General features: G+C 43.1%; 1 protein-coding gene across 1 annotated transcript in view; it reads left to right on the forward strand.

Annotated features, from left to right (window-relative positions):
- Nucleotides 1-14,850, forward strand: part of Npepps (aminopeptidase puromycin sensitive) — a 92,743-nt gene that overhangs the window by 14,525 nt on the left and 63,368 nt on the right. The window contains exon 2 of the mRNA XM_042672213.1: nucleotides 2,181-2,265. Within this exon, the coding sequence (XP_042528147.1) occupies nucleotides 2,181-2,265 (85 nt within the window). The remainder of the gene's footprint in view (nucleotides 1-2,180; nucleotides 2,266-14,850) is intronic.

Raw genomic sequence — 14,850 nt, forward strand, 5'->3', positions numbered from 1 at the left:
GTGGCTCAAGTGGTAGAACACTAGTCTTGAGCTGAAGAGCTGAGGGATAGCACCCAGGCCCAGACCAGAGTTCAGGCCCCACAACTGACCTGGGTGTGTGTGGGGGGGTGGGGGGGGAGGAAGAGCACCTCATACATCAGTGTTTTTGTTTTTACAGGTGGTTGAACTCAGGGCCTCATGCTTGCTAAACAGGTGCATTATCACTGGAGCCATGCCTTTAGTTTTTTGTTGTTTTTGTTGTTAGTCATAAGGCTTGAACTCAGGACCTGGGTGCTGTCCTTGAACTTTTCTGCTCATGACTGGTGCTCTGCCACTTTGAACCACAGCTCCACTCCAGCTTTTTGGTTGTTAATTGGAAGTAAGTCTCATGGACTTTACTGCCCAGGTGGGCTTTGAACCACCATCCTCATATCTCAGCCTCTTGAGTAGCTACGATTATAGGAATCAGCCATTAGTCCTGGATCTTTTTTTGAGGGGGGGGGTCCGGTCATGGGGCCTGAACTCTGGGCCTGGGCGCTGTCCCTCAGCTGTTCAGCTCAAGGCTCGCGCTCTACCACTTGAGCCACAGCGCCATTTCTGGCTTTTTTTTCGTTTTGCTTATGTGGTGCTGGGGAATCGAACCCAGGGCCTCATGCATGCAAGGCAAGTGCTCTACCACTGAGCCACCTTCCCAGCCCCTCTTCTTTTTTTTTTTTTTTTGTCAGCCGTGGGGCGTGAACTCTGGGCCTGGGCGCTGTCCCTCAGCTCTTCAGCTCAAGGCGAGGTGCTCTACCACTTGAGCTACAGTGCCACTTCCAGTTTTCTGGTGGTTTATTGGAGATAGGAGTCTCACAGTCTCTCCTGCCCGGGCTGGCTTTGAACCACGATCCTCAGATCTCAGCCTTCTGAGTAGCTAGGATTACAGGCGTGAGCCACCAGCACCCAGCTCCAGCCCCTCTTTTTTTTTTGTTGGTCATGGGGTTTGAACGCTGGGCTTGGGCGCTGTCCCTGCGCTCTTCAGCTCAAGGTGAGCGCTCTACTGCTTGAGCCACAGAGCCACTTTCAACCTCCTATATTCTCGAAGGTTTTGTGGGGGAGCTTGGCATACAAGTTGTGTAATTATGAACCAGGCTATAGTGGCCCATAATCTTAACTACTCAGGAGGCTGAGATCTGAGGATCAAGGTTCAGAACCAGGTTGGGTAGACAAATTCAAGAGACTTTTATTTCTAAGTAACCAGCAATAAACAGTAAGTGGAGGCATGGCTCAGGTGGTAGAGTGCTAGTCATGAACAAAAAAAGCTAATTGAGAACATAAGACCTTTAATTCATGAGACCCTTAATTCAAGGTGTCATTAATGACCTGTCTCCAAAACAGATTTTGGCTAAAAGATAATAAATGTGGGGCTGGGAAGGTGGCTCAGTGGTAGAGCACTTGCCTTGCATGCCTGAGGCCCTGGGTTCGATTCCTCAGCACCACATAAGCAAAGAGAAAAAAAGCCGGAAGTGGCGCTGTGGCTCAAGTGGTAGAGCGCTAGCCTTGAGCTGAAGAGCTGAGGGACAGCACCCAGGCCCAGAGTTCAGGCTCCACGACCGGACCCAAAAAAAAAATTAAAAAAAAAAAAAAAAAGATAATAAATGTGTGTTCTTAAGCTACTAAGTAGGTAGTAGATTGTTACTATAACAATAGGAACTGTAGGGGCTGGGAAGTTGGCTCAGTGGTAGAGCGCTTGCCTTGCATGCCTGAGGCCCTGGATTCGATTCCTCAGCACCACATAAGCAAAAAGAAAAAAACTGCAAGTGGCACTGTGGCTCAAGGGGTAGAGCGCTAGCCTTGAGCTGAAGAGCTGAGGGACAGCGCCCAGGCCCAGAGTTCAGGCCCCACGACCGGACCCCCCCCCCCCAAAAAAAAAGCAAAAATTGCCTGCTATTTGTTCACACCAGTAATCCTATTTAGGAGGCTGAGATTTGAGGATTGTCTTTAAAGCCTGGTACATGATATACGTAATCACAATTCTCAGAAGCTGAGACAGTAAAATTGACAAATGGAAGCCAACTTGGGTCATGATAAGTTTCAGGTTAGCCAGGGCTATATAGTAAAATCAAGAAAGAAAAAAATTGCCTGTAATATTAGTTCAAGATAAAGATGTCTATATTATTAATCTGGGCTACTTTTGATGTTTGATTTTCTTTTTCTCTTAGGTGAGGCAGGCGACCAATCAAATTGTAATGAATTGTGCTGATATTGACATTATTACAGCTTCATATGCACCAGAAGGAGATGAAGGTAAGAACTATTTTCTATTTTAATCCAGTGTATGTGTTAGCATATGTTAGTAATACATACTGCCAGGTTTAGACATGGATGTTTACTACTTTAAAAATAAGAAAATTTGCCGGGCACTGGTGGCCCACGCCTGTAACCCTAGCTACTCAGGAGGCGGAGATCTGAGGATCCTGGTTCTAAGCCAGCCCGGACAGGAAAGACCGTAAGACTCCTATCTCCAATAAACCACCAGAAAACTGGAAGTGGCGCTGTGGCTCAAGTGGTAGAGCACTTGCCTTGAGCTGAGGGACAGCGCCCAGGCCCAGAGTTCAAGCCCCATGACCCACAAAAAAAAAAAAAGAAAAGAAAAAATTTGGCTGGGTGCTCTTGACTCACGCCTGTAATCCTAGCTACTTAGAAGGTTGAGATCTGAGGATCACTGTTCAAAGCCAGCCTGAGCAGGAAAGTCTATGAGACTCTTGTCTCCAATTAACCGCCAGAAAAAATTGGAAGTGGAGCTGTGGCTCAAGTGGTAAAGTGCTGGCCTTGAGCTGAAGAGCTCAGGGCCAGTGCCCAGGCTCAGAGTTCAAGCCCCATGACCGACAAAAAAAAAGAGAAAATTTGGACTGGGGACATGGTACAAGTAGTAAAGCACCTGCCTAGCAAGCACAGAGCTCTGAGTTCAAACCCCAGTTCCACCACAAAATAAATAAATTTGAGCCGGGTGCTGGTGGCTCACAGCCTGTAATCCTAGCTACTCAGGAGGCTGAGATCTGAGGATCGCGGTTCAAAGCCAGCCCGGGCAAGAAAGACTGTGAGACTCCTATCTCCAATAAACCACCAGAAAACCGGAAGTGACGCTGTAGCTCAAGTGGTAGAGCGCTCGCCTTGAGCTGAAGAGCTGAGGGATAGCGCCCAGGCCCAGAGTTCAAGCCCCACGACCGACCAAAAAAAAAAAATTAAATAAATTTGCACGGTACTAGTGGTTCATGTCTATAATCTTAGCTATCCAGGAGGCTGAGATCTGAGAATCTCAATTTGAAGTCAGTCTGGGCCAGAAAATCTGTGTGACTCTTTATCTCCAATTAACTAGCAAAAAGCAGGAAGTGGAGCTGTTGTTCAAATGGTAGACTCAGCCAGCCTTGAGTGAAAAAGCTAAGGGACAATGCCTAGGTCTTAATTCAAACTACAATAAAGAATAGAGGGAGGGAAGATTCTGTGGGTGTTTATGAGAAATATTTGAATTAGTATGGTCTAACTATATTATGTGATAAAAGAAATGTAACAACTTAAATTCTTTTGGAAACATTGACTTACTTTGTGACTCTAGGTAAATCACGTGTAAAATGAGTATGTTTAAGTTGATGAATTATTTTTCAAGGGAACTTAGTTTATATGTATTTTTCATAAGAGTCCTCCCTCCCTTGAGCTATGAAATAAGTGTGAATCATAATTGAGAGAAAAATAATTGCATTATGAAGCTAAACATGAATGTTAGAACTAGATAGTAGGGTAAGTTGTAAGGAAGACTGTTAAAAAGGAATGTATTATACAATGTGTGAGAACTCTCTTAGCATCTTTTTTTTTTTTTTTTTTTTTTGGGTTCGGTTGTGGGGCCTGAACTCTGGGCCTGGGTGCTGTCCCTCAGCTCAAGGCTAGCACTCTACCACTTGAGCCACAGCTTTTTTTTTTTTTGCTTATGTGGTGCTGAGGAATTGAACCCAAGGCCTCATGCATGCAAGGCAAGCGCTCTACCACTGAGCTACCTTCCCAGCCCTCTCTTAGCATCTTTAATGAGAACTATTTTAATGAGAACTATTTTAGGCTTTGTAGTTTCAATAAGGATACAATAACCAGTTTGGACCTCAAATCTTTTTTTTTTTTTTTTTTTAAATCCAGTGCCTGTACATTCCCTGAGCTTCTTTTGCTCAAGGCTAGCACTCTACCACCTGAGCCACAGCTCACATCCAGCCTTTTCTGTTTATGTGGTACTGAGGAATGGAACTTAGCGCTTCATGCATGCTATGGAAGCACTTTATCACTAAGCCACCTTCCCACCCCTGGGCCTCAAATATTATTCTCATATAAGCAACTAGTTTTGTCAGTCATGGGGCTTGAACACAGGGCCTGGGGATTGACCCTGAGCTCTTGCTCGAGGCTAGTGCGCTACTACTTTGAGCCACAGTACCAATTCTGGTTTTCTGGTAGTTAGTTGGAGATAACAGTCTTATAGACTTTCCTGCCTGGGTTGGCTTTGAACTGTGATCCTCAGCCTCCTAAATAGCTAGGATTACAGGCATGAGTCACCAGTGCTCGACTTCAGAATGATTTATTTATTGGTTATTTTTAGAATTTTTTTTTTTTGCGGGTGGGTTTAGTCGTGGGGCCTGAACTCTGGGCCTGGGCGCTGTCCCTCAGCTCAAGGCTAGTGCGCTACCACTTGAGCCATAGCACCACTTCCGGCTTTTTTTTTCTGCTTATGTGGTGCTGAGGAATTGAACCCAGGGTCTTATGCATGCAAGGCAAGTGCTCTACCACTGAGCCACCGCCCCATTTTTAGATTTCTTAAAAAGCTTTTTCATTTCATATAAAATAAAAACATATAAATTGGAGATTTGGTCTTCTAACTTGTATTGTTATTTTCTTTCTCCTTCACATTTTTCTAAAAGAGAGTATTCAAGTTACATTTTAAGCTCTGGCAAGACTTACATTGTGATTAAAAAAAAATTGTATTGTCCACAGAAAAATGGAGTCATAGCAGTTGTCTATATGTTGCCACAAATATGTTATGTGCAGTTTAAATGAGACCAACTGCTGCTAATTTAAGTTTATAGGAACATGGGGTTGGGAAGGTGGCTCAGTGGTACAGCGCTTGCCTTGCATGCATGAGGCCCTGGGTTCAATTCCTCAGCACCATATAAGCAAAAAGAAAAAAGCCAGAAGTGGCGCTGTGGCTCAAGTGGTAGAGTGCTAGCCTTGAGCTGAAGAGCTGAGGGACAGCGCCCAGGCCCAGAGTTCAGGCCCCACGACTGGACCTCCCCCCCAAAAAAAAAGTGTATAGGAACAGAACCTTTCAATAGACTTTATGGAGAGCCAGCTTACAAAAAGTTATCTGTTAGTGAAAAAGTGATTAATTTCTTAAATAGTGAAGAAAAATTAAAACACTTCAGCCACATATATCAAGACAAGCTTTTCTTTATTGTAGGTAGAGAATATTTCAATTAGCATATGATTTAAAAGTGTTGTATACGGTAGTGGTGACTAGTACCTGTGATCCTAGCTATTAAGGAGGCTGAGCTCTGAGGATTGAGGTTCAAAGCTAGCCCTGACAGAAAGTCCATGAGATCCTTATCTTCAACTAACTACCAAAAAGCCTCTTTTTTTTGGGGGGGGGGGGTCCGGTTGTGGGGCCTGAATTCTGGGCCTGGGCGCTGTCCCTTAGCTCTTCAGCTCACGGCTAGTGTTCTACCACTTGAGCCACAACGCCACTTCCGGCTTTTTTCTTTTTGCTTATGTGGTGTTGAGGAATGGAACCCAGGGCCTCATGCATGCAGTGCAAGCGCTCTACCACTGAGCCACCTTTCCAGCCCCGTGTCTCTTAAGTGGATAGTGCTTGTATTGTGCCTTGAGCACAAAAGCTCAGAGACAGTGCCCAGGCCCTGGTAAGGCCCAGAACTAGCAGCAAAAAAATAAAAAAGAACTATGCATTGTATATTAATATAGACCAAAAAAGTTAATGTTTACCCTCCTCTAGTTGGCATGATTTCAGCTTTTTTTTTTTTTTTTTTTTCATTTTCCCCTACTAAAATCCCAGGAAAAGGATTCAGAGGACTTATTCAGATGAAATATTATATATATTTTAGGTACATGAAATATTTTCCTTCAGATCTAACAAAGATACATTTCTTAAGCCCCTTCTGCTATAGCAACAGGAAAAATCTGGAAGTCATGTAGAAGCCTATTTAATTTTAGAGTGTAAGTTAGGGGATATATTAACTGGGTACATTAAGGTTTGACTCAGGTACAGGGATAAATTTGACCTTGTAACAAAATATCTATGCATATATAGCTTAAGTTTGCCTTTCAACATAATAGCATTTTGTTATTTTTACCTGATAAGTTTGACTACTGCCAGGTGCTGGTGGCTCACAGCTGTAATCCTAGCTACTTAGGAGCCAGCTGGGGCAGGAAAATCCGGGAGACTCTTTATCTCCAATAAACCACTAGAAAACTGGAAGTGGCGCTGTGGCTCAAGTGGTAGAGCCCTTGCCTTGAGCTGAAGAGCACAAGGACAGTGCCCAAGCCGAGTTCAAGCCCCACGAGCCGACCAAAAAAAAAAAAAAGTTTGACTACTATGTCTTTCCAAGACTATATGCTGGTAAAAGGGGAATAAATGAGTTAATTAGATTATACCTTCTTTCTTTCTTTCTTTCTTTCTTTCTTTCTTTCTTTCTTTCTTTCTTTCTTTCTTTCTTTCTTTCCTTTCTTTCTTTCTTTCTTTCTTTCTTTCTTTCTTTCTTTCTTTCTTTCTTTCTTTCTTTCTTTCTTTCTTTCTTTCTTTCTTTCTTTCTTTTTTTCCTCCTCCTCCTCCTCCTTCCTCCTCCTCCTCCTCCTCCTTCTTCCTTCTTTCTTCTTCTTCTCCTCTCCCTCCCCCTCCCCCTCCTCCTTCTTTTTGCTGGTCGTGGGCCCTGAACTCTGAGCCAGGGTGCTGTCCTTCTTCAGCTCAAGGCTACTTCCAGCTTTTTCTGCTTATGTGGTGCTGAGGAATCAAACCCATAGCCTTATGCAATGCAAGGCAAACACTCCACCACTGAGCTCCGTTCCTGGCCCTGTTTTGTTTTGTTTTGTTTTTTAAACTGTTCTACACTTCAAGGGTTGGTGAAATCACTAGCACTTAAGCCAGTGCAAGGAATGTACCTCCCTACATAGGGCAGGGATTAGTATTGTCTTCAGCTTCTGCAAAAGAAATACGAAACTTTTGAGTGCCCAAACTCAGGTCCTGACTGGTAAAAAGTCTTAATTTATCATTAATAAATGCTTTTGGTAAAACCACATAGAAAATGATCACTTGAAAATTTTTTTATTGTGAAAATACTGTACAGAAGGGTTACAATTGCATGATAATGTAATTGTATAATGAGTATATTTCTTATCAAGCATTGTAGCCTCCTCCTTTGTTTCCCCTTCCATCCATTCCTATCCTTCCCCTGCCCCCTCCATTCAATCCTCTTCCTCCTCTCCCCCATCACTTGGAAATTTTTTTTTTTTTGGGGGCCTGAACTCTGAGCCTGGGCACTGTCCCTTAGCTCTTCAGCTCAAGGCTAGCACTCTTATCACTTGAGCCACAGCACCACTTCCGGCTTTTTTTTCCTGTTTAGGTGGTGCTGAGGAATTGAACCCAGGGCCTCATGTGTGCAAGGCAAGTACTCTACCGCTGAGCCACCTTCCCAGCCCCTCTTGAAAATTTTTTTTTTTTTTTTTTTTGGGTCCGGTCGTGGGGCCTGAACTCTGGGCCTGGGTGCTGTCCTTCAGCTCTTCAGCTCAAGGCTATCACTCTACCACTTGAGCCACAGCGCCACTTCCGGCTTTTTTCTTTTTGCTTATGTGGTGCTGAGGAATTGAACCCAGGGCCTCAGGCATGCAAGGCAAGCGCTCTACCACTGAGCCACCTTCCCAGCCCCCCTCTTGAAAATTTTATGCCAACTTTTACCTCTGTATACTTTTTTTTTTTTTTTTGGGTCCGGTCGTGGGGCCTGAACTCTGGGCCTGGGCGCTGTCCCTCAGCTCTTCAGCTCAAGGCTAGTGCTCTACCACTTGAGCCCAGCGCCACTTCCGGCTTTTTTCTTTTTGCATATGTGGTGCTGAGGAATCGAACCCAGGGCCTCATGCATGCAAGGCAAGCGCTCTACCACTGAGCCACCTTCCCAGCCCCTTACCTCTGTGTACTTTGTTAGGTATTTTTTCACAGAATTTAACAATGTTAGAATTTTTTTTCATTGGTGACACATTTTATCAAAGTTCTAATGTGTAGCTTCAAATCTGCCAGCAGCATTTTGGTTTTCTCCTGTAAGGCACATAAATGCTAACTTTTTTTTTTGGGTCCGGTCATGGGGCCTAAACTCTGGGCCTGGGCGCTATCCCTCAGCTCTTCAGCTCAAGGCTAGCACTCTACCACTTGAGCCACAGCGCCACTTCCAGCTTTTTTCTTTTTGCTTATGTGGTGCTGAGGAATCGAACCCAGGGCCTCAGGCATGCAAGGCAAGCGCTCTACCACTGAGCCACCTTCCCAGCCCAATGCTAACATTTTTTGAAGTACAGTTGTATGCTTGAATGTGTATGTGTGTGGATTGTGCATGTATTTAATGAAACAAAACAGTTTAAGAATATTGTGAACCAATAATTTCAGAACAAAACCATTAAACTGACAAAAAAAGAATGATTCTTCCTATTTGCTAAGGCCTATGCCTTTATCCAACTCTTAATATATATCCTTTTATGCAGCTATGTATAGATAACTAAAAATACTAATAGCTAACTCTTTGCAGTAGATTTATCTAATGTCATCTCTGTACTTACCTAGTGTGAGCCACCAATCTTGGCAAGGATTTTTTTTTTTTTTTTTTTTGGGTCTGGTTGTGGGGCCTGAACTCTGGGCTTGGGCGCTGTCCCTCAGCTCTTCAGCTCAAGGCTAGCGCTCTACCACTTGAGCCACAGCGCCACTTCCGGCTTTTTTCTTTTTGCTTATGTGGTGCTGAGGAATTGAACCCAGGGCCTCATGCATGCAAGGCAAGGGCTCTACCACTGAGACACCTTCCCAGCCCCCCCAAGGATTGTTTTTTAAGGTAATAGAACAGATATCTAAAGTCGGACAGAGGTCTGGAGAAAGATCTAAGAATTGTTGAAGCAGGTATAGAAACTCTTCAGGTTAGAGAATGCTTATAGTCTTTTAGGAACAACAGGTAGAACAAGCAGTTTTAGTTTTAGTCAGCATTTTTGTTGTCACTCTTTAAAAAAGTTAGTATTGCTGGGTACCGGTGGCTCACACCTGCAATCCTAGCTACTCAGGAGGCTGAGATCTGAGAACATGGTTCAAAGCCAGCCCAGGCAGGAAAGGCCGTGAAACTATCTCCAATAAACCACCAGAAAATTGGAAGTAGTGTTGTGGCTCAAGTGGTAGAGCATTAGCCTTGAGCTGAAGAGCTAAGGGACAGTGCTCAGGCCCAGAGTTCAGCCCCATGACTGACAAAAAAAAAAGTATTGTCATAGATGTGTAGTCATTGTGGTTTTATTGCATTTTCTTGATAACTGATGATGTTTTCCTTGTGGCTATTTACATACTTTGAGGCTCATAATGCTCAAAAGTTTCAGATTTTGGAGCATTTCAGATTTTGAATTTTGAATGATGGTTTTTCAACCTGGATGTTAATGTTATTCAGAATAAAATTGTTAGAACAATTTCTATAATACAAGAGAGTTTTAAAGAGTTCAAGTACAGGATTGGGTCGTGAGGATTTCATGCCCATGAATGGGATTATTGACTTTATAAAAGAGGCTCTCGGGGGCTGGGAAGGTGGCTCAGTGGTAGAGCGCTTGCCTTGCATGCATGAGGCCCTGGGTTCAATTCCTCAGCACCACATAAGCAAAAAAGAAAAAAGCCGGAAGTGGCGCTGTGGCTCAAGTGGTAGAGCGCTAGCCTTGAGCTGAACAGCTGAGGGACAGCACCCAGGCCCAGAGTTCAGGCCCCACGACCAGACCCAAAAAATAAAATAAATAAAAATAAATAAAAGAGGCTCTCAGGGATGGGAATTGGTTCAATTCCTCAGTACCACATAAACAGAAAAAAGCTGGAAAGGGTTCTGTGGCACAACTGGCAGAGTGCTAGCCTTGAACCTAGAGAGAGGCTCAGCAACAGCCCAGACTCTGAGTTCAGGTCCCAGGACTGGCCAAAAAAAAGGCCCAATCAAGCCTTTTGATTGGTGATGTATGCCTGTAATCCCAGCACTTGGAAAGTTGATGCAAGATGATGGAAAATTCTAGGCCAGTCTAGGATATGTAGATCTTGTCTTTTTAATGTGTACCAGTACCAGGTCTTGAAGGCAGGCCTGAGTGCTGTCCCTTAGCTTTTTTGGCTCAAGGTTGGAACCATCCCATTGAGCCATAGCTCCATTTCTTGCCCTTTGGTAGATAATTGTAGTTAAGTGTCTCACAGACTTTCTTGCACAGACTAACTGAACCTAGATCTTCAGATCTCAGCCTTCTGAGTAGCTAGGATTACAGATATGAGCCACTGATGCCTGGCAAGAGATCTGGAAGTTTGAGATTCAGTGCTAGCACACAGAAAAAAAAAGTCCTTGGAGACTCCCATCTCCAAAATACCTATTATAAAAGAGCCATATTGGAGATGTGGCTCAAGTGATAGAGCACCAACCTGCAAGCAAGCTGAGCAAGCAAAGGAGCAAACTTGAGGCCCTGAATTCAAACCCCAGTAGTGATAGACAAACAAAGAGGTTGATTATCTCTACCTCTGAGAGGTAGAGATTGCCCTCCTGGGCAAAAATGTTAATAAGGCACTGTATCATTCTATTACTTGGATATGGTAGCTAGTACCTGTGGTCCTTGCTGTAAGTCATTATGTAAGAGGATTTAAGTCTGAGGCTGACTTAGGTAAAAATAGGAAATGCCACCTGAATTATAAAGCAAAACTGGATAGAGGGGTGGTTTAGGTTTTAGAGTGCCTGCGCGGCATGCATGAAGCCCTAAGTTCAAACTCCAGTATCACCACCACCACCACCACCACCCCTTCCAAAAAAAAAAAGGCATCGAGCTGGCTATTGGTGGCTTATACCTGTAATCCTAGCTACTCAGGAGGCTGAGATCTGAGTATCATGGTTAAAAGCCAGCCTGGGCAGGAAAGTCTGTGAGAATCTTATCTCCAGTAAACCAGTAGGAAACCGGAAGTGGTGGTGTTGCTCAAGCAGTAGAGCACTTGCCTTGAGCTGAAGCAGGCAGGGACAGTTCCCAAGCCCCATCACACGCACACGCACACGCACACACACACACACACACACACACACACACACAGTTAAATACTGTGCACACCTATTATCCTAGCTACTCAGGAGGTTGAGATCTGAGGATTGTAGTTTGAAGTCAGCTGGGGCAGGAAAGCCTGTGAAACTTTCCAATTAACCACCAAAAGGCCAGAAGTACAGCTGTGACTCGAATGGTAGAGTGCTAGCCTTGAGTGAAAGAGCTGATGGACAGCATCCAGGCCCTTAGTTCAAGCCCCAGTACCAGTACATTTTTTAAAAGCTAAATGCTAATATTCAAAGGATGGAGTTAACACATAATGTCCAAAATTGAAAAGTTTAAAAATGTCAGCATATGCAAATTACTTTAAAAATAGGCAATGCATAGTACTGGTGGTTCACCTCTGTCTACTCATGAGGTTGAGATCTGAGAATTAAGGTTCAAAGACAGCCTGGGCATATGAATCTGAGAGACTCTTATGTCTACTTAACCAGCAAAAAGCTGGAAGTAGACATGTGGCTCAAGTGGTGGAGTATTATAGCTATGGGTGAAAAAGCCTAGTGCAAGGCTTTGAGTTAAAGTTCCATTACCAACACACACACATACCATCACCACCACCACCAACAAAAAAAAAACAGGGCAGCAAATAAATACACTAAAGAAAACTGAAAGAAGTTGAGACAGTCGGCACTGAGGAATAATATTCTTTTGTGTGTTTTTCCTTCTTATTTGGGGATGGAATGGATTGAACCTGAGGCCTTGTACTTAGTAAGCAGGCATTCTGCCACTTTGAGACACTCTTTTTCAGCCCTTTTTGTTTTTAGGTAGGGTTTCAGGTAGGGTTCTCAAAAAAAAAATTTTTTTTTTCTTTTGCCTAGGCTGGCTTAGACTCTGATCCTCCTACTTTTAGATCCCCCTAAATATTTGGGATGAAGACAGGTGTGTACCACTATGACTAGGTTTTTCATTGTTTCAGGACCTTCCAAACTTTTTTTTCCAGATCTGACTGTGAACCTTGATCCTCATCTCCACCTTGGAATTAGCTAGGATTCCCCTGGCTGGGAAAACTTTTTAAGTTATTAAATTTTGTAGGAATATTTTTCAGAGTATATATGTGAAAATGAAAGTAGGAAACAATGTGATTAGTGGGAGAACGTATAGGTGGGAGGGAAGCTGATAGAAGGGGCAACTGACCAGTATGCATTGTACATATAAATACACATGTTAAATTGAAAATCTTGTACAACTATTTGAAGATAATTGTATATATTTTTTTCTTTTCTTTTTTTGCTGGTTCTGGGCCTTGAACTCTGGACCTGGGTACTGCCCCTAAGCTCTTTTTGCTCAAGGCTGGTACTCTACTACTACTTGAGCTACAGCATTACTTCCAGCTTTTTCTGTGATTAGTTGGACATAAGAGTCTTATAAACTTGACTGACCCGGCTGGCTTTATACCTCGATCCTCAAGGCTCAGCCTCTTGAGTAGTTAGGATTACAGGTAGGCACCACCACAGCCTTAGGATAATTATTTTTTCATTTTACAAAGAATAAGTTTTTTGTGTTTTTTTTTTGGGGGGGGGGGGGTCTGGTCGTGGGGCCTGAACTCTGGGCCTGGGCGCTGTCCCTTAGCTCTTCAGCTCAAGGCTAGCATTCTACCACTTGAGCCACAGTGCCGCTTCTGGCTTTTTTCTTTTTGCTTATGTGGTGCTGAGGAATGGAACCCAGGGCCTCATGCATACAAGGCAAGCGCTCTACCACTGAGCCACCTTCCCAGCCCGGAATATGTATGTTTAAAATAGAATTTATTACTATCTTAGGATTTAGTTAGGTATTGGTGGCTCACACCTGTAATCCTAGCTACTGAAAAAGCTAAGATCTGGAGGATTTTGGTTTGAAGCCAGCCCAAGCAGTAACATAGGAGACACCATCTACAATTAACCATCAGAATGCAGGGCTAGAGGAGAGGCGTGGCTCTAGAAGTAAGATACCAGCTGTGAGCAAAAAAGCCAAGCTAGAACTGGAGGTCTTGGTGCCTCTCTGTTCAAGCTACAGTACTAGCATAATTTTTTTTTCAAATGGAAATATATGATAGTTACTTTTTTTTGAGAGAAATTTAGAGGAAAATTTGTTTTTTTTTTTTGTAATTATATAATATAGTTGAAATGTACATTTAAGAGTATTGTGGAAGAGACTGTATCAGTATAAAAACTAATTGTTTTAAGGTTTTTTTTTTTTTTTTGGTATTTTGGGTTTGAATTTGGCCTCTTCCTTGTTTGGCTGGTACTTTACACTTGAGCCACACTTCCAGTGTGACATTTTGCTGGTTATATAGTTAATTGGTGGTGGGTCTCTTGGAATTTTCTCCTTGGCTGGCTTTGAGCCAAGGTCCTCTGAACCTCAAATATCTCAGCCCTGCTGTTTCAGGTTATAAACTACTAGTCTTGTGTGTGTGTGCTAGTTTGAAACTCTTTTGTTGATATATAAAAACAAGTTGGCTTTAGTATACATTAATGGAAATGGTCTTTGATTGGAACTACCACAACACCATTTTCTTTTCAAAATGACATTCTCCCCTTCCACTTCAACTTGGCTGCTCTTTAGACAGTTTTTTGTGCTGTGTAGCCTAGGCTAGTCTCCAGCTTTCTATCCTGTTGCCTCCTAAGTGTTAGGATTACAAGTGATTGCTATTAACCTGGACCAGAAAGCATCGTTTTAAGGACTGTTCCATTCTGCTATGCTCCTTGAGAGTCTGAGGCTAGAGTATACAAAGTTTAAGGCTAGCCTGGGGTTATATAGCAGGCCAACTTGAGCCCCTGTCTCAAAGAAACTACAGAATGAAACCTAGAAAGAAAAGAAAAGGGCTTTCTTAAGGAGTAGGCTGAGTTTGTGCTTCCTTTTAGGCTAAGTATGACCTCCCTCCCTCCCTCCCTTCCTCTCTCCCTCCCTTCCTTCCTTCCTTCCTTTTTTTTTTGGTTGATCCTGGGGCTGAACTCTGGGCCTGAGTGCTGTCCCTGAGCTCTTCAGCTCAAGGTGAGCACTCTACCACTTGAGCCACAGTGCCACTTCTGGTTTTAGTGGTTAATTGGTGATGAGGCTCATGGACTTTCATGCCTGGCTTTGAACTGTGATCCTCAGTTCTCAGCCTCCTGAGTATCTAGGATTAATTACAGACATGAGCCACTGGCACCCGGCTGATTCTTAAATTCTTGAGATTCAAGTTACAGCATGTTTTGAGTTTCGGCCAATAGAAACCATAATTGTTACAGTAGAGATTTTATCACCATTTTGAATATTCTAAATCTTGGTTCTGTTTAAATTTAAAAGGCAGCTTATGAGTTTTGGCAATAGGAGTAGAAAGAATTGTAGTCTGTCAATCCTTTATTTTATGTGTCTCATATTCTTCACTTATAAAATGAAGGTTGGTTTGAGGACTGATTAAAATTCTTTAAAAATTTTAAATTATAAGCTGGATGGCTCATGCATATAATCATAGTTACTCAGAAGGCTGAAGTATGGAGAATTACAGTTTGAGTCAGCATTTGGGCTTGAAAAGTCCTTGGGGAAAAAAAAAAAAGA

The sequence above is a fragment of the Dipodomys spectabilis genome, unplaced genomic scaffold, assembly GCF_019054845.1.
Source record: "Dipodomys spectabilis isolate Male_0828 unplaced genomic scaffold, ASM1905484v1 ptg000018l, whole genome shotgun sequence".
In the NCBI taxonomy this organism is placed as follows: Eukaryota; Metazoa; Chordata; class Mammalia; order Rodentia; family Heteromyidae; genus Dipodomys; species Dipodomys spectabilis.